This window comes from Belonocnema kinseyi, chromosome 6, assembly GCF_010883055.1.
Source record: "Belonocnema kinseyi isolate 2016_QV_RU_SX_M_011 chromosome 6, B_treatae_v1, whole genome shotgun sequence".
NCBI lineage: Eukaryota > Metazoa > Arthropoda > Insecta > Hymenoptera > Cynipidae > Belonocnema > Belonocnema kinseyi.
Genome location: NC_046662.1, coordinates 26,590,259 through 26,610,511, shown reverse-complemented (window position 1 = coordinate 26,610,511; position 20,253 = coordinate 26,590,259). Strand labels below are relative to the sequence as shown.

General features: G+C 26.4%; 1 protein-coding gene across 1 annotated transcript in view; it reads left to right on the top strand.

Annotated features, from left to right (window-relative positions):
- The window catches only part of LOC117175305, a 25,819-nt gene extending 6,162 nt beyond the window's left edge, over positions 1-19,657 (top strand). Inside the window, exons 2-4 of the mRNA XM_033365013.1 lie at positions 10,552-13,128; positions 13,216-13,330; positions 18,789-19,657. Of these exons, the coding sequence (XP_033220904.1) occupies positions 10,552-13,128; positions 13,216-13,330; positions 18,789-18,970 (2,874 nt within the window). The 3' untranslated portion in view covers positions 18,971-19,657. The remainder of the gene's footprint in view (positions 1-10,551; positions 13,129-13,215; positions 13,331-18,788) is intronic.
- Positions 19,658-20,253: the final 596 nt, after the last annotated feature.

Here is a 20,253-nt window from a genome sequence, read left to right as displayed (position 1 = left end):
TGGTTGCATTCTCAACCAAATTAATTTTCAATTTTATTTTAATTAATTTTTAGATTAATTGTCAACCAGTTGCATTTTTAACCAAGACAGATTAAATATTTTCAAAAGAGACGAATTTTTCACAAAACAGTTTAATTTTTTTATCTTAAAATATTTATTTTTCATAAAGAAATTTTATTTGGATTCAAATTAATTTTTGTACCAAAAAAGAAGAATTTTCTATTAAAATGGTGAATTTTTAACTAAGTTGTCTAACTTTTAACCAAGTAGTTGAATTTTTAAATTAAAAGATAAATTTTTCACAAAAAATTTAATAATTCATATTTCAATGCAAAAAAATAATTATTTTTAATAAAAAATAGCTGAACTTGCTAAAAAAAGACGAATTTTTAGTTAAATAGTTAAATTTTCAACAAAATACATGAATTTTCTACCAAAAAAGAAGAATTTGAAGCGATTTGTTCAAAGAAAGCATGAAAATTATTGTTATTTGCATTATTATAATGTGTCAAATATGGGTCTACCAAAAATTTGAATATACGGAAATTTTTAATCTTTTCAAATAAAATGGAACATATTTTAAAAATGCACTTATTTATAACTTTTTCTCTTGTCGGGAATTGTAGACCCATATTTGACACGCTATAATAATACAATTAACATTCATTTTAATGCTTTCCTTGAACAAATCGCTTCGAATTTACTTCAATTTTTAATAAAAAATGCAATCATTTATATTGCAATGCAAATTTTTTTTATTTTCAATTAAAAAACCGTTCAACTCATTAAAAAAGACGAATTTTCAGTAAAATGGTTTCATTCTCAAGCAAATTAATTTTCAAATTAGTTTTAATTCATATTTTTAACAACAAAAAATGAATTTTCGATAAAAAAAGTTAATTTTCAATCGAAAAATCAATTTTCTACCAGAATAGAAGAATTTTCTATTAAACTGTTGAATTTTTAACAAAGCGGTCTAAATTTTAACCAAGTATTTAAAATTTTTAATAAAACGATGAATTTTCAATAAAAAAAACAGTTGAACTCATTAAAAAAAAGACGATTTTCCAGTAAAATGGTTGAATTCTCAAACAAATTAATTTTAAATTTTATTTTAATTAATTTTTAGATTAATTTTCAACCAGTTGCATTTTTCATAAAGAATGATTAAATATTATTTTTTTAAAACAACAAAAAAACCAATTTTCTACAAAACAGTTTAATTTTGAACTCGAAAGTATGAATTTTTTAATTAAAAAAGTTAATTTTCAATCAAACAGTTGAATTTCCAACCAAATACATAAATTGTCTACCAAGAAAAAAAATTTTTTTAACAAAAAAGGCGATTTTCTACTGGAATGATGAATCTTTAACCAATAATGTGAATGCTTAAGAAGTTATTTTTAATTTTAACCAAGTTTTATACGAAAATGTTAGTTTTAAATGAAAAAAGTTATTTTCAATCTATTAGTGAAATTTTAAACAAATATATAAATTTTCTACCAAAAATTTTTTATTAAAATAGTTCTAGTGAAATTTTTGGATTCTGAAACAAAAAAGATTAATTCACAACGAAAAATGTAATATTTGATATTAAAACTAAAAAATATTTTGTTTCTTAATAAAAAAACAGTTGAACTCATTAAAAAAAAAACATTTTTTTACAAAATAGTTAAATCCTCAACAATAAAATATTAATTTTTAACTAGTTTTATTTTCAACCAAGCGAGTTAAATTATTTTAAAACCGAGACGAATTTTCTACAAAATAGTTCAAGTTTTTAACCGTGAAAGATTAAATATTTTCTAAAAGAGACGAATTTTCAACCAGAAAAGACGAATTTTCAACTAAAATTTTGAATCTTTAACCAAAAAAGTTAATTTTTAACGAAGTTAAAACAGTTCAATTTTTTTATTCGAAAATATGAATTTTCAATAAAATAGTTGAATTCTCAACGAAAAAGAAATAATTTCAAACGAAAAATGTAATAGTTGATAATGAAGCTAAAAAAGATTTTATTTTTTAACTAAAAACAGTTAAACTCATTAAAAAGAGACCATTTTTTTAACAGAATAGTTTAATTCTTAGCAAAGAAAGATTAATTTTTCACCAGTTGTAATTTTAAACAAGAAAGATTAAATATTTTCTAAAAGAGACGAATTTTCTACAAAACAGTTTAATTTTTTGACTAAAAAAAAAATTAATTTAAAAAAAAGAGTTAATTTTCAATCATATAGTTGAATTTTTAACCAAATACATGAAGATTCAACGAAGAAAATTAATTTTTGTACAAAAAAAACAACGAATTTTGTACTAAAATGGTGAATCTTTAATCAAAGAAGTGAATTTTGAACAAATTACTTTAACTTCCAACCCAGTAGTTGAATTCTAAAAACAAAAATATTAATTCTCGATGAAAAATCAAATTTCAATCCAAAATATTTTTATTTTTAATGTAAAACAGTAGAAATCATTAAAAAATATGAATTTTCTACAAAACAGTTCATTTTTTCTATTAAAAAATATGAATTTTCAATAAAATAGTTGAATTCTCAAAGAAAAAGGAATAATTTCAAACGAAAAATGTAGTAGTTGATATTGAAGCTAAAAAAGATTTTATTTTTTAATCAAAAACAGTTAAAAGTATTAAAAAGAAAAAACTAAAATGATGAATTTTTAACCAATTATTCTAACTTTCAACCAAGTGGTTGAATTTTAAAAACAAAAATATTAATTATCGATGAAAAATCTAATAATTCATATTTCAATGCAAATATTTTTTATTTTTAATAAAAAAAAACAGTTGAACTTGCTAAAAAAAGATGAATTTTGAGTAAAATAGTTAAATTTTCAACCAAATACATGAAGTTTCTATTAAAATAGTGATTTTTTCACAAAGTAGTCTAACTTTTAACCAATTATTTGAATTTTTAATAAAAAGATACATTTTTAACGAAAAATGTAATCATTTATATGTCTATGGAAATTTTTGTTTATTTTCAATGAAAAACAGTTCAGTTCGTTAAAAAAAAGACGAATTTTTAGTAAAATGGTTTAATTCTCAAATTAATTTTCGAATTAATTTTAATTAATATTTTCATCAACAAAAATCGAATATTCTACAAAATAGTTTAATTTTGAACCCGAAAGTATGAATTTTCGATAAAAAAAAATTAATTTTCAATCGAACAGTTGAATTTCCAACCAAAAACATAAATTTTCTAGCAAGATCAATTTTCTACCAAAAATATAAGAATTTTCTATTAAACTGGTGAATTTTTAACAAATTTTTCTAAATTTTAACCAAGTAGTTGAATTTTTCAATAAAAAGATGAATTTTCAACGAAAAATGTAATGATACATATTTAAATGCAATTTTTTTTTTCAATAAAAAAACAGTTGAACTCTTTAAAAAAGACGAATTTTCAGTAAAAAAAAGTTGAATCGTCAGGCAAATTAACTTTAAAATTAATTTTTAGATTAATTTTCACCCAGGTGCATTTTAACCAAGAAAGTTTATGTATTTTCCAAAAGAGACGAATTTTCTACAAAACAATAAGATTTTTTTATCGGAAAATATGAATTTTCAATTTAAAAAAGTTAATTTGCAATCAAATAGTTGAATTTTCAACCAAATACATGAATTTTCTACCAAGAAAATTAATTTACTACCAAAAAAACGAATTTTCTATTAAAATGGTGAATTTTTATCAATTGTAACCAAGTACTTAGTTGAATTTTTAAATGAAAAGATAAATTTTCAACTAGATATGTAATAATTCATATTTCAATGCAAAATTTTTTTTATTTTTTATAAAACACAGTTGAACTTGCTAAAAAAAGACAAATTTTTAGTAAAATAGTTAAATTTTCAACCAAATACATGAAGTTTCTATTAAAATAGTGATTTTTTCACAAAGTAGTCTAACCTTTAACCAATTATTTGAATTTTTAATAAAAAGATAAATTTTTAACGAAAAATGTAATCATTTAAATTTCAATACAAATATTTTTGATTTTCAATGATAAACAGTTCAACTCATTAAAAAAAGACGAATTTTCAGTAAAATGGTTTAATCCTCAAACAAATTAATTTTCAAATTAATGATAATTAATATTTTCAACAAGAAAAAACGAATATTCTATAAAACAGTTTAATTTTGAACCCTAAAATACATAAATTGTATACCAAGAAAAATAATTTTTTTAACAAAAAAGGCGATATTTCTACTAAAATGATAAATCTTTAATCAATAATGTGATTATGATTCGAAATTTTAACGAATTAGTTGAATTTTCAACAAAAATTTAGTAATTTATATGTTAACGAAAAAAAAAAATTATTTTCAATTACAAAGATTTTGTTTCTGAATTAAAAAACAGTTTAACCCATTAAAAAAAGATATTTTTTAACATAATAGTTGAATTTGCAGTAAAAAAAGAAGATTAATTTTCAACCGGTTGTATTTTTAAACAAGATAGATTAAATATTTTCCAAAAGAAACGAATTTTCTACAAAAAAAAAATCAATTTTTTTTATCCGAAAATATTAGTTTTCAATGAAAAAAGTTTATTTTGAATCTATTAGTGGAATTTCCAACCAAATACATAAATTTTCTACCAAAAATAGAAGAATTGTCTATTAAACTGGTAAATTTTTGACAAAGTAGTCTAAATTTTAAGCAAGTAGTTGAAATTTCAAACAAAAAAGATGAATTCTCGACGAAACATGTTACAATTGATATTTTAATGACAAAAACATTTTTATTTTTAATCATAAACAGTTGAACTCATTAAAAGAGGACGAATTTTCAGTAAAAAAGTTGGATTCTCAATCAAAAAAGATTAATTCACAACGAAAAATGTAATATTTGATATTAAAACTAAAAAATATTTTGTTTCTTAATAAAAAACAGTTCAAATCATTAAAAAAAAAACATTTTTTAACAGAATAGTTAAATCCTCAACAGTAAAATATTAATTGTTAACCAGTTGTATTTTTAACCAAGTCAGATTAAATATTTTCCAAAAGAGACGAATTTTCTACAAAACAGTTTAATTTTTTTGATTCGAAAATATGAATTTTCAATATAATAGTTGAATTCTCACCGAAAACAATTAATTTACAACGAAAAATTTAATATTTCAAATTTCAATGCAAAATATTTTGATTGTCAATTAAAAACAGTTTAACTCATTAAAAAAATACGCATTTTCAGTAAAATATTTGAAACCTTAGCCAAATTAATTTTTAAATTATTTCAAATTAATTTTCAGATTATTGTTTGAACCAGTTGTATTTTTAACGAAGAAATATTTAATATTTTCCAAAAGAGATTAAAATGATTATTCTTTAACCCAATAAGTTTATTTTCAACGAAAATTCAATAATTAATGTTCCAATTCAAAAATATTTTTATTTTTATTTAAAAACATTTGTACTCATTAAAAAAAGACGAGTTTTCAATCAATTATTTGAATCCTTAAGCAAAAGTAAAATATGTAAAAAAAAAGAAAGAATTTTGTACGCAAGAGATTATTTTTAACCCAAAAATATAAATTAAATATAATATATAAATATAAAATTATAAAAAAGTGAATTTTTAACAACGAAGTCTAACTTTTAAAGTAGATGAAATTTCAAACAAAAAATACGAATGTTTAACGAAAAGTGTATCTAATAGTTAATATTAAAATTAAAAATATATTATTTTTTCATCAAAAACAATTAAAATCATTAAAAGAAGACAATTTTCTACAAAACAGTTTAATTTTTTGACAAAAAAAAATGAATTAAAAAAAATAGAGGTTCATTTTCAAACACACAGTTGAATTTGTAACGAAATACATGAATATTTTACGAAAAAATTAATTTTTGTACCGAATAAGACGAATTTTGTACTAAAATGAAGAATCTTTAACCAAAAAAAGTGAAATTTTAACAAATTATTCTAACTTTCAACCAAGTAGTTCAATTTTCAAACGAGAAAGATGAATTTTTCTACCATTTGTATTTTTAAAGAAGAAAGATTAAATATTTTCCAAAAGAGACGATTTGTGTACAAAATAGTTTAATTTTTCAACCCGAAAATATGGGTTTTCAATAAAAAAAGTTAATTTTAAATCAAAAAGTTGAATTTTCTACCATAAAATAGAATAATTTTTTTACCAAAAAAGACGAATTTTCTACTAAAATGATGAATATTAAACCAAAAAGTGAATTTTTAACAAAGCAGTTTAACTTTTAATCAATTAGTTGAATTATCAAAGTAGATGAATTCTCTACGAAAGATGTAAATTGATGTTTTAATAACAAATTTTTTTTTATTTTCAATCAAAAACAGGGAGAAATCATTAAAAATATACGAATTTTCAATATAATAGTTCAACTTTCCTATAAAATACATGAATTTTCAAAGAAAAAGATGATTTTTTCAACTAGAAATGCATATATTTTCCAAAAATAAGACGAATTTTCTACAAAACAGTTAAATTTTTTGATCCGAAAATATGAATTTTGAATCAAACAGTTAATTTCTAATCAAGTCATTGAATTTTTTAATAAAAATATGAATTTTCAATGAAAAATGTAATAGTTCATATTTCAATGCTACATTTTCTATTTTTAATCAAAAAACAGTTGGACTCATTAAAAAAGACGAATTTTTAATAAGATAGTTGAATTTTCTACTAAATACATGAATTTTCTAACAAAAAAGAAAAAATTTTCAATTAAAAATTCATCTGTTTTAAGACAAATTTCTTCTTTAAACTGTTGTGTAGAGAATTATACTACTTTGTTAAAAATTCGTCCTTTTTGGTTGAAAAAATTCGTCTTTTTGGATTTAAAATTCACTTTTTTCCGTAGAAACTTATTTTTTGTTAAAAAATTCATATTTGGATCTGGAAAGGTCAACTTGAATCTTTTTTAGATGAGAATTCAACGATTTAAAAATAATTTGTTTCTTAATAAAAATTCATCTATTTTAAGAGAAATTTAATCTTTTTTATACAAGCGCTACTAGTTGGTAGGGAATTGAACAAATTTATTAAAAATTCCACCTTTTTGGTAAAAAATTTGTCTTTTTGGACTGAAAATTCAATTTCTTCTTAGAAACTGATTTCTTGCTTAAAAATTCATATTTTCATCGTGAAAAGTGAACTGAGACCGTTTTCAACAGAAAATTCGACTATTTTTTTGAAAACTTATCTTTTGGATTTAAAAATTCATCTGGCTTAGTAGAAATTTCATTTTTTTTTTAGGAAACGGCAATTTTTTGGTTAAAAATTATTCTCCTTTGCTTGAGTAACCAATTTTTTTTTTTGAAAGATTTGGTTGAAACACTTTGTTACGAAATCATTTTTTTTGCAGATTTATATTTTTACTTAAAAATTTGATCTCTTCAGTTAAAAGTCTAGGTCCGTTAAGCTGGCAGGACCACATTGCAAAAATGAACTGAAAACCTATAGGGAATTTAGGGCTCATTTAGGGCTCACTTAATGTCCTATTGCCAAATTTAATGCTCTTTATTTAAACAAAAAAAACCGTTGGTCATGCTAGCTTAACGTTAAGCTAGCAGGACCACACAGAAAAAGAAACGACTCAGGCATTATTTCTTTCTAGAATAATTTAGGGCTCATTTAGGGCTCCCCTAATGCCCTATTGTCAAATTTAATGCCCCGCAATTTTTCGAAAAAACCTGTGGTCATGCTATCTTAACGTTAAGCTAGCAGGACCACACAGAGAAAAAAACGACTTAGGCATTATTTCTTTTCAGAATAATTTAGGGCTCATTTAGGGCTCACCTAATGCCCTATTGTCAAATTTAATGCCCCGCAATTTTTCGAAAAAACCTGTGGTCATGCTATCTTAATGTTAAGCTAGCAGGACCACAGAGAGAAAAAAACGACTCAGGCATTATTTTTTTCCAGAATAATTTAGGGCAAATTTAGGGCTCATCTAATGTCCTATTACCAAATTTAATGCTCTTTATTTAAACAAAAAAAACCGTTGGTCATGCTATCTTAACGTTAAGCTAGCAGGACCACAAAGAGAAAAAAACGACTCAGGCATTATTTCTTTCCAGAATAATTTAGGGCTCATTTAGGGCTCACTTAATGTCCTATTGCCAAATTTAATGCTCTTTATTTAAACAAAAAAACCGTTGGCCATGCTAGCTTAACGTTAAGCTAGCAGGACCACACAGAAAAAGAAACGACTCAGGCATTATTTCTTTCCAGAATAATTTAAGGCTCATTTAGGGCTCACCTAATGCCCTATTGTCAAATTTAATGCTCCGCATTTTTTTAAAACCTGTGGTTCTGCTATCTTAACGTTGAGTTAGCAGGACCACAAAGAGAAAAAAAATGACTCAGGCATTATTTCTTTTCACAATAATTTAGGGCTCATTTAGAGCTCACTTAATGTCCTATTGCCAAATTTGAAGGTACGCATTTTTTTTTTAAATCTGTGGTCCTGCTAGCTTAACGTTAAGATAGCAGAACCACAGGTTTTTCCGATAAATTCGGGCGCATTAACTTCGTCAATAGTGTATTAGGAGAGCCCTACATGAGCCCTAAATTATTGTGGAAAGAAATAATGCCTAAGTCGTTTTTTTCTCTTTGTGGTCCTGCTAGCTTAACGTTAAGATAGCATGACCACAGGTTTTTTCGAAAAATTGCGGAGCATCAAATTTGACAATAGGGCATTAAGTGAGCCCTAAATGAGCCCTAAATTATTGTGAGAAGAAATAATGCCTAACTCGTTTTTTTCTCTTTGTGGTCTTGCTAACTTAACGTTAATATAGCAGAACCACAGGTTTTTATAAAAAAATGCGTATCTTCAAATTTGGCAATAGGACATTAAGTGAGCCCTAAATGAGCCCAAAATTATTGTGGAAAGACATAACGCCTAAATCGTTTTTTTCTCTTTGTGGTCCTGCTAGCTTAACGTTAAGATAGTATGACCACAGGTTTTTTCGAAAGATTGCGGAGCATTAAATTTGACAATAGGGCATTAAGTGAGCCCTAAATGAGCCCTAAATTATTGTGGAAAGAAATAATGCCTAACTCGTTTTTTTCTCTTTGTGGTCTTGCTAACTTAACGTTAATATAGCAGAACCACAGGTTTTTAAAAAAAAAATGCGTATATTCAAAATTGGCAACAGGACATTAAGTGAGCCCTAAGTGAGCCCTAAATGAGCCCTAAATTATTGGGGAAAGACATAATGCCTAAGTCGTTTTTTTCTCTTTGTGGTCCTGCTAGCTAAACGTTAAGATAGCATGGCCACAGGTTTTTTCGAAAAATTGCGGAGCATTAAATTTGACAATAGGGCATTAAGTGAGCCCTAAATGAGCCCTAAATTATTGTGGAAAGAAATAATGCCTAAGTCGTTTCTTTCTCTGTGTGGTCCTGCTAGCTTAACGTTAAGCTAGCATGACCACTGGTTTTTTTGTTTAAATAAAGAGCATTAAATTTGGCAATGGGGCATTAAATTAGGCCTAAATGAGACCTAAATTCCCTATAGGTTTTCAGTTCATTTTTGCAATGTGGTCCTGCCAGCTTAGCGGACCTTAAAAGTCTAACTATTTTGTTGAAAATTAATGTTTTTTAATTGGAAATTCCCTTTTTGCGGGAAAAGATTTTTTTGTTGTTAAAAATTAATTTTTTAACTGAAAATGTAACTTCCTCTTTTTAACATTCACAGCTTCGACTGGGTGTTATATCCTAACGATATTTTCGACTTGATATATATATATATATATATATATATATATATTTCAGTTTTGTAAAAATATTTTTAGTAATATGTTGAATTTATCTTGTTAATTTTACAATCTTCATTTTCGTGAGACATTTAGCTATAGTTAAAAAAAATCCAGATACGTTAATTTGAACCAGAGATAAAAAAAATCAATTTTCATGATTTTAAATTTCATTTTTGTTTGGTAAAAATGCATCAGGTTGGTATAAAACTAATTTTTGCTGAAAAGTCATATATATATTGTTTAAATAATCAATTTTTGTAGGGAAAATTCGTCTCTTGGTTTGAACGTTCAGCAATTTAGATAAACTTTTATTTATTTCTTGAATTTCAAATCTTTATTTGTTGAAAATTCGCCTTTTTGGTTTTAAAATCAATTTCATCTCTTCTTATTAAAACGTTAATATAAATATTAAATATAAATTAATTAATTGATTGAAGTCTCATTAATTTTAATTTATGTGGACCGAAAAACATAATGAAAAATCTATGAGTTTTAATTTATCAAATATAAACTATAACACTTTTTTGTTGGGAATTTATCTTTTTCACGTATTTTATTTTTTTATTCATAGTGTATGGTAGAACAGACATTTTTTGTTTAAAATAAATTAATCAATTTGAAATTTTTAAATTTTTATCTGAAATACTGTTTTATTCCGCTTATGAAAATTCGATGTTAAAATGGTTAGAAGATTAATTCTACTAGCAATAACTAGCAAAACATTTCTGGGAACTAAAAATTACGTACTTCGTAATCTTTGCGTAATCCGTTACGTAATTGCAGTACAACCCCGGACTTTTACCAAACTTTTTTATTAACATTTTCAGACTTTCAAATCCTTTATATGAGGATATTGACCATCTAAGTTCCCTAACTTCCGACAACTCCTCCTCAAGGTCGACCCAATCCACAAATCGCTCAGAATTCGACAATTCTCTATCCACCGAAAATCCCCCAAGAGTAATCCAAAACGGCAACAACTCAACTATAAAAACCATAGAGCGAGACAAGAATCTCTTTAATATTCAAGGTAAAAACTTTGATTCAAGTTGGCTCCAAGCTGTAAAGTCGCGAGCAACAGAAGGTAAATTTATTGACTGGGATCGTCTCATTCACAGCGAACGCGAAGAAATCAATTCCCTCATCAGCCAGGAATTAATAGATCCAATTTCTGATCCCCTGACCCTAAACTTTCCTTCTATAAGTTTAGAACGAGCCGGTCCGGGTCACACTCTCAGCCCTTTTATTCTCAATTCCCCAGAGACTGAAGTCTCCATCAAAACATCTTCACCGGACAGTGGCTGGTCCGAAAACTATGCCGTGAAAAATATCCTCCGACTCGAGATAGCCAAAGTAAACTTCTCCAACTCTGACTATTTCTCAGCTGCGATTCTCAAGCCGCTCTATCTGCGAACAAAGCGCAGGAGTTCCTGTTCAAAGAAGTCGATTCTAAGGTCCGAAAAGTATGAATATCTTCATGGAGTGACTTGTTTGATCTGCACATCCCAGGAAGGCTACATCTATCATTTTTCTGCCGAGCATTGCGAGGAATTCATTCCAACTTGTCTCACAACTTACACCTTCACTGCCCCCGTGAATCATGTGGCTCTCGAGAACACAGTTCTTCATGCTCTCACTGAAGCTGGCCTCGAATCCTACACCCTGAGAATTTCCCACCACGTGTCGAAAACTTCGATCCAGGTGTCCGAGTCCGAAGACATGTGTCCCGACGTGTCCGAACCCGTCTGCTTAATCGGTTTACGTCCTTTTGTGGGAATTGAGACAATCCTGAGCTCGAGAAGTAATATCGTTCTTCTAGCGAGAGCCGAAAACTCCTGGACTCTGTATTCTCTGAGGTTTCCCAAACCAGAGGAAATATATGTTGATATTCTGAATGCAGCGAGGAATCACAAATCGTCGAGTCCTACGACCTATCGACATTTATTGGAAGAGGCTCACGCGATCGTGAGATTGGCTAAGGATGTGATTCGCTTCAGATCGGAGGAGAGCGAAAAGTATTCATCGAGGGAGAGATCGAGAAATCCGTTAGACGAGATCTTTGATCAGTCGCGAGCAATTCTGGGAGACTTTCTCGGGATTTATTACAAGACGGATTCCACCGGAAAGACGAGAAGCACCCTGGATGATCTTTTTGATCAGTCTTGTATGCTTTTAGGCGATTACTATATCGAATCGGACTCGGAAATCGATTGGAGATTGTCTATTCCCTATTACAGGATGTCTGGATTGAAAGTGAGTGAAGTTCTCTCGAGAAACTCTGCGAGGAATGCGCCAGGACTTGTTCTTTTTTTAACCGAAACGTTGCTGTCGATGAAGAGTGGCGTGGATGCTGATGAACTTTTCCAAGGACACAATGTCGTGGAGATAATCGGGACGGAAAATAAAGAAGGATTGCTGAAACTGATTCTTGGAAGTACAGTTCTTCAAGAGTACGCGACAGAAAAGTTGATCAAGCTTCTGGAATCTCAGGAATATGATGATTATAGTCGGCTGGCTCTCGTGCTTCTGTATACGGAAGCGGGAAAAGAGGAACAATTAGAGAGAGTATTGAATCCAGTTTCTGGAGTTTTTATTGAGCAGATGATTCTGGAGTATCCACACTTGTTATTTGATGACACGAATGTAAATATGAAGAGAACCGAGGTTTTGTCCTTTTCTAATTTCTCGGGAGCTCTGATGCGTCATAAACCGAACGTCTTTGCGGAAATTTTGACCCAACTGATCAGAGGTGACACCCTTTCTCTGCATCAGATCATGCAAGTTTTTTTAGAGTACTTGCCCTCGCGAGTTGGACGAGATGGTCATGATGCTGCAGCTGCTTTGCAATTTTTCATCGAAGTTTATTTGAGGAAGTACTTTAAAAATCATGGAATCAGTGGAAAGAAGAGGGGAAGTTACGATTTTGCGACGATAGAGGCTTTCAAGATTCTGGTGCGATCCTATTTGGGAAAATTGGTCCAAACGAGGGTTTATAGTTTGAAGGATGAGGAGACGAAGCAGGGCGAGGAGATTCATCTTTTTGAGAACAAGAGACCGCGGTATCTGAATAAAATGCCACCTTGCTCGAGGGATTTTGGGCCGGATTTGGAAGCTTCCGTGTTGGAAGAACTTGCTGAAGATGAAAATAATTATAATGTTCGATGCGAGGTGCTGAAACTTCAGGCTTTGATCGCAAGTGGATGTTTGCCTCCGGAGTGTTTGGAGGAAATTTGGCAATTTTTGGAAACTGAGGAAGTCGATGGAAGTCTCTCTTTGAAAAGTTTGTGTAATCAAAATACGGAGATTGTTACGAAAATGCTGATGGAGATGTGTCCGCAAGTTGTGCTCTTTTATTCCAAGGTGAGCATTTTTACTGTGAAAATTGGGAATTGTTTATTATTATTTATATTTAACAAGTGAACAGTTTTAATTAATTTTTTCCTTTAGGATAAATATACCAAAGAAAGCGAGTGGAAGGGACTGATTGACATTTTGCAAGATACAATTTCGAAGATCAAAAATAATCAAGGTTCGCCGGGTTTCTTCGAGCAAACTTTGAGCGGTAGGAAGTGAATTTAAGTTTTAAAAATAGGCTTAGCGTTGTTTACGAGACCGGGAAAAATCATGGAATTTTGTGCAACTTTTTGATATTTTTTAGTCTTACGTATTTCAAAGTTTTAATTTTTTACTCATAAAAATAATATGATCGAGGAGTTGATCACTTTTGAAATCTGGTGAAATCTCTAAAAACTTTTGAATATTTGTGAAACCTTTTTAAATATTTGAGATTTTTGAAAATCTTTCCAGTTTGTGAATTTGTTTTGAGATCATTGCCAAATCGTTGAAATGTTTAAAGTCTTTGTGAAATGTGTAAAGTGTTAGCGAAATTTTCTGAAGTATTTTCTTTTGAAATTTCGTGAAATCTTTTGAAATCCTTGCAAACTTTGAAATATTTATAGAATATTAAAAATTTTTTTAAATCATAACGAAATCTTTTAAATCTCCTGAATATTTTTAAAATATTTTTAAGTCTTTTGAAACTTTTATGAAATTTTTGTAAAATTTTTTGGTATCCTTGAAACGGTCGTGAAATCTTTACATTTTTGTAAACTTATGAACATTTTTGGAAATCTTTGAAATTTTTTAAAATCTATTGAAATACTTGTAGAGTATTTGAAATCTGTCTAAAATCTTTAAAATCTGTGAATTTTGGTGAAATCATTGAAGTTTTTCTGAAATTAGAGAAATTTTTTGAAATCTATTGCAATCTTTGCAATCTTTTAAATATTTGCAAAATATTCCAAATCTGCCTGAAATTTTTTTTAAATCTATTGTAAGCTTTTGAAATGTTTGACAATTTTGAAAATATTTGAAGTTTTGTGAGATCTTTTAACATCTTTGTGAAATATTTCAAATCTCAGAAAATCATTAAAATCTGTAAAATGTTTGTAATCTTTTGAAATATTTTTAAATCTTTGAAATAAATCTGAAATATTTAAAATCTTTGCAATATTCTGAAATACTTTGAAATCTGTAAAATCTGTAAAATCTTATCGAAATCTTTTTAATTTCCTGAATAATTTTGAAATAATTTGAAATTTCTGAAATCATTAGAAACTTTTGCGAAATCTTTCTAAAATCTTAGAAAATTCTGTGGCATCCTTGACATTTTTGTGAAATCTTAAAAAATTTTGTTAAATAATTAAAATCTTCAAAAAATTTAAAATCTTTGAAATCTTTTCACATCTTTGTGAAATATTTCAAATCTTAGAAAAATAATTGAAATTTTTCAAATGTTTGGAATCTTCTGAAATATTTTTGAAATTAATATGAAATCTTTAAAATATACGGAAATACTTTGAAATCTTGGTGAAATGTTTGAAATTTTTATGAAATCATTCAAATTTTTGAAATTTTTTAAAATCTTTGAAATCTATTGAAATCTTTAAAATGTTCAGTCATTTAAAATTTTTGAAATTGTTGGACATTTTTTTGAAATCTTTGAAATCTTTTTGAAATCCTTTGAAGTTTTGAATTTTTTTTAATCTATTGAAATATTAAGAAGTATTTGACAATTTTGAAAATCTTTGGAACTTTCGTGAAATCTTTGTGAGATCATTGTTAAATCATAGAAATTTTTAAAATCTTTCTGTGATCTTCAAAATCTAAGCGAAATTTTCTGAAATATTTTTAAATCTTTTGAAATTTTGTTAAATCTTTATGACATCTTTTGAAATCTTGGAAATATTTGTCTAATCTTTGAAATCTGTCTGAAATCATTAAAATGTTAGTGAAATATTTTAAATCTCCTGAATAATTTTGAAATATTTTTAAATCGTTGAAATTTATTGGAATCCTTGAAAACTTTGAAAATTTTTTAAATCTCCTGAAATATTTTTAAATGTTTTGAAATTTTTGTAAAATTGTAAAACCTTTGGAAATTTTGAACATTTTTTAAAATCTGTAGAAAGCTTTTGAAATATTTGACAATTTTGAAAATATTTGAAGTTTTGTGACATCTTTTAACATCTTTGTGAAATATTTCAAATCTCAGAAAAATTATTAAAATCTGTAAAGTGTTTGTAATCTTTTTAAATATTTTTAAATCTTTGAAATAAATATGAAATCTTTAAAATCTTTGCAATATTCTGAAATACTTTGAAATCTTGGTGAAATGATTCAAATGTTTGGAATTTTTTCAAAATCTTTATAATGTTCGAAATCTTTTAAAATATTTGGAAATTTTCCAAATGTTTTTAAATCTATTGAAAGCTTTTTAAATATTTGACAATTTTGAAAATCTTTGAAGTTTTGTGAAGTCTTTATGAGATCATTGTAAAATAATTTAAATCTTTCTGTAATATTTAAAAAAATTTTAATCTCCTGAAATATTTTTAAATCTTTAAAATCTTTAGACATGTTTGTAAAATTATAATATCTTTGGATATTTGGAAAGTTTTGAAGTTTTGTGAAATATTTCAAACCTCAGATAAATCATTAAAATCTGTGAAATGTTTGTAATCTTTTTAAATATTTTTAAATCTTTGAAATAAATATGAAATCTTTAAAATCTTTGAAATATTCTGAAATCTTTGTGAAATCTTTGAAGTTTTTATGAAATCATTAAAATGTTTGAACTTTTTCAAATCTTTCTATTCTCTCAAAGTCTTTAAAATGTTCAAAATCTTCTGAAATCTTTGGCAATTTTGGAAATATATTGAAAGCTTTTGAAATATTTGACAATTTGAAAATCTTTGAAGTTTTTTAAAATCTTTGTGAGATCATTGTTAAATAATTGAAATCTTAAAAAATCTTTTTGTAATCTTTCAAATATTAGCGAAATATTGAAAATTTTTGACGTCTCAAATCATTTGAAATTTTGTAAAATCATTATGACATCTTTTGAAATCTTTGAAATCTTTGAAATATGTATAGAATATTTGAAATCTTTAAATTCTCCTGAATAATTTTTTAATATTTTTAAATCTTTGAAATTTTTGAAAATTTTTTAAAGTTTTGTGAAATCTTTAAAATCTTTGAAATATTCTGCAATACTTTGAAATCTTGGTTAAATCATTGAAATGTTTGGAATTTTTCCACAGTCATTCTATTCTCTTGAAATCTTTAAAAAGTTCGAAATAATCTTCTCAAATATTCGGAAATGTTGAAAATTTGTTTAAATCTATTGAAAGCTTTTGACGTATTTGAGAATTTTGAAAATCTTTTGATCTTTTGTGAAATCATTGTAAGATCATTGTTAAATCATGGAAATCTTTCTGTGATTTAAAAAATCCTAACCAAATCTTCGAAAACTTCCGAAATATTTTTAAATCTTTGAAGCCTTTGTGGTATCGTTGTGAGACAATTGTAACATAATTTAAATCTTTGTGAAATAGGTTCAATCTTAGCGAAATCTTTGAAATTTTAGCGAATTATTTGAAATCTTCTAAAATATTTTTAAATTTTTGAAATCTTTTGACATCTTTGTGAAATATTTCAAATCTTGGAAAAATCTTTACAATCTTTGTAGAATCTTTAAAATCCGAACTAAACCTTTGAAGTATTCTGAAATACTTTGAAATGTTTCAAAATATTTCTATTCTCTTGAAATCTTTCAAATGTTCGAAATCTTTTTAAATCTTTGTAAATTTTTTCAATCTATTTTTAGATAAATGAAATCTTTAAAATCTTAGCGAAATCTTTGAAACATTTTGAAATATTTGAAATCTTTTAAAATGTTGTAAAATCATTATGACATCTTATGATATCTTTGAAATATGTGTGGAATATTTTAAATCTTTGAAATCTTTTTAAATTTTTTGGAATCCTTGAAAACTTTGTGAAATCTTTGACATTTTTGAAAATCATTCAAGTCTTTTGAAATCTTCTGAAATATCTTGAAATATTTGAAATCTCTAAAATCTTAACCAAGTTTTTTAAATCTCCTGAAATATTTTTAAGTGTTTAAAATCTTTAAAAATTTTAGTAAAATTGTAAAATCTTTGGAAATTTGTTAAAATCTGTTCAAGCTTTTGAAATATTTGAAATTTTGTGGAATCTTGTGAAATATTTGAAATCTCAGAGGAATCATTGAAATCTTTAAAATGTTTGTAATCTTCTGAAACCTTTTTGAAATCTTTGAAATATTCTGAAATACTTTGAAATATTGGTGAAATCGTTGAAATGTTTGGAATTTTTCCAAAATCTTTCTATTCTCTTGAAATCTTTAAAATGTTCGAAATCTTTTAAAATATTTCAAAATTTTGAAAATGTTGTTAAATCTAATAAAAGCTTTCGAAATATTTGGCAATTTGAAAATCTTTGAAGTTTTGTGAAATCTTTGTGAGATATTTATAATAATTTTGAAATATTTTCAAATCTTTTTTTTGTGCGAAGGATCTAAATTTTCAAAATAATTTGTTAATACTTATAAACAAAGATGAAAAAAGCCTTTTTTGTTGAAAAAATTCATTATTGATAAAACTATCCATTATATCCTTATGAAAGTGGGTGCTTAAGGGTTTTTGGGGTCGCTGAATACGAATTTAAACTCAGATTTCGAAAATTCAATATGGCGGACCAATATGACTGCCGAAATTGGGAATATTTTTGGATTTTATCTGAAAATTGGTATACAGGGGTTTTTGGGGTCAGTGATCACGAATATGAACTCAGATTTTGGAAATTTAAAATGGTGGATCCAAGATGGCGACCGAAACTTGGAATATTTTTGGATTTTTTTCTGAAAATTGGTATACAGAGGTTTTCGGGGTCGCGGATCACGAATCTGAAATCAGGCTTTGAAAATCCAAAATGACGGATCCAATATGGCGGTAAAAATAATAAAGTTTCCTGGATTTTAAAAAAATTAGTGTACAAGGATTTTTGGAGTCGCTGATCACGAATCTGAATTTAGATTTTGAAAATTCAGAAAATTGGTACTAATCCATGTTTTACGTGAGTAGGTGTATGTTTTTTCAAACCTCAACATTCTAAATATTTGTCATTTTGAATACAGATTCAACATCAGTGACCCCCTGTCTATGCCAAACTTTCAAAAAACAATTTACAAATATTTTGTATCTTCGCCCGCCATTTTGAATGTTCAAAATCTAAATTCATATTCGTGATAAGAGATACCAAAAACCCCTGAACACCAATTTTCAAAAAAAAAATCCAAATTTTGCCCGTCTTATTAAATCCGCTATTTTGAATTTTCAAAATTTGAGTTCGGATTCGTGATTAGCGACTCCAAAAAACCCCTGTATACCAATTCTTTAAAAAAATCCAAAAATATTCCAAATTTAAGTCGCCATATTGGATCCACCATTTTGAATTTTCAAAATCTGAGTACAATGATTTGAAATTGAATTTAATTCACTAGATTTTTCTCTCTCGAAAACCTTAAAAAAACTGGATATTTGAATCCAAAACTTAATCAGCAGTCCTAAAGTTTTAAATATGAATAATAATGGATATGATTAAACTAATATTTTTATTATTATTTTTTTTTTTCACAGAAATTTTGACTCACGTGGCTAAAACTTTACCACTTCAATCTCTGCACAATATTCTACCAAAGGATGATCGGGAATCATACGAGTATTACATGCAGATTCATAGTCAAATTATGCGAGCAGATCGGATTAAATCAGTAATGATAAAAACCGGTAATCAATTTCTATCAAAACTAAATTTATAAAGTTGAGAAATTATTTAGTATTTGGAAATTTTTAAATGTTTAATAGTTTCTCTATTGAAATCGATAGAGAGTATAATTATATGCCAATTATATGGCATTTCATTTTTTTTTAAAAACATTTTACGGTTGAAATTGTTGTTTAATTCTGCGTTAACCAAAGATAGGAAATTATTCAATAATTCTATATAGTGTGCATATATAATAATTGTTCACTGCTTGATTTTCACAATTTATGTGGTAGAATTTATGATGTTATACCAAAGTGGATTCTAATAATTATTATATTGTGAAGTTGAGAGTATTTTTGTTTTAAAGTTTTAATCTATTAAAGTACAAATTGCGAGAAAAATAAATTCTAGTATAATAGGGACAGTACTTTAATTATGTAACGGATTATGGGAATTTTAAAATTAAAAAGAAAAATTCCCAACAAAAAAGTGTCTTGTTTATATTTCAATCAAAAAATATAAAATTCATAAAAAAACGAAATTAATTTTAAAACAAAAAAGACGAATTTTCAACAAATAAAGACTTTTTACTCAAAAGATGAATTTTCTCTAGAAAAGTCGTATTTTCAAACAAAAAGTATGAATTTTCTGCTAAAATTAAGTTTGAACGAAACTGATGCGTTTGTACTCCAAAAAAAAATGAAATTTCAGACCAAAAAATGATTTTTTTCACGAAAAAGGGAGAATTTTCAACTAAAAAAGATCAGTTCTAAAAAATCGGAAAGTTTAATTTTTACTTAAAAAATTAATTTTAAACAAAACAAAGGCTTTCCGCTTTACAGTTAAATTTTCAATCAAATACAGAAAACTTCAATTAAATAAATAAATGTTTCACTTTTACCCAATTAGTTGGATTTTAATTTTAAAAAGATTAATTTTCAGCAAAAGAAACTTTTAACGAAAGAGATGAATTTTTAAATAAAAATATAAATCTTCTAAAAAAATGATTTCTTTGAAACGTGATTCAACGAAATTTTTCCAACAAAATAGTTGAGTACTTGAGCAAAGAAGAATAACTTTGAACGAAAAATTGCATTTTGGTTTAAAAAAATTAAATTTGTACTAAAACAGATGAATTTTTAAATCATAAAGATAAATTTTCGAAAAAATAATTAAATTTTTTATTAAAAAAGATTTCATTAGACTTTTCAGGATCAAAATGTTAATTTTTAAATAAGAAATAAATTTCTACGGAAAAAATTGAAATTTCAGTCCAAAAAGACAACATTTTTAACCAGAAAGGTTGATTTTTCAATAAAATTGTTGTATTCTCAA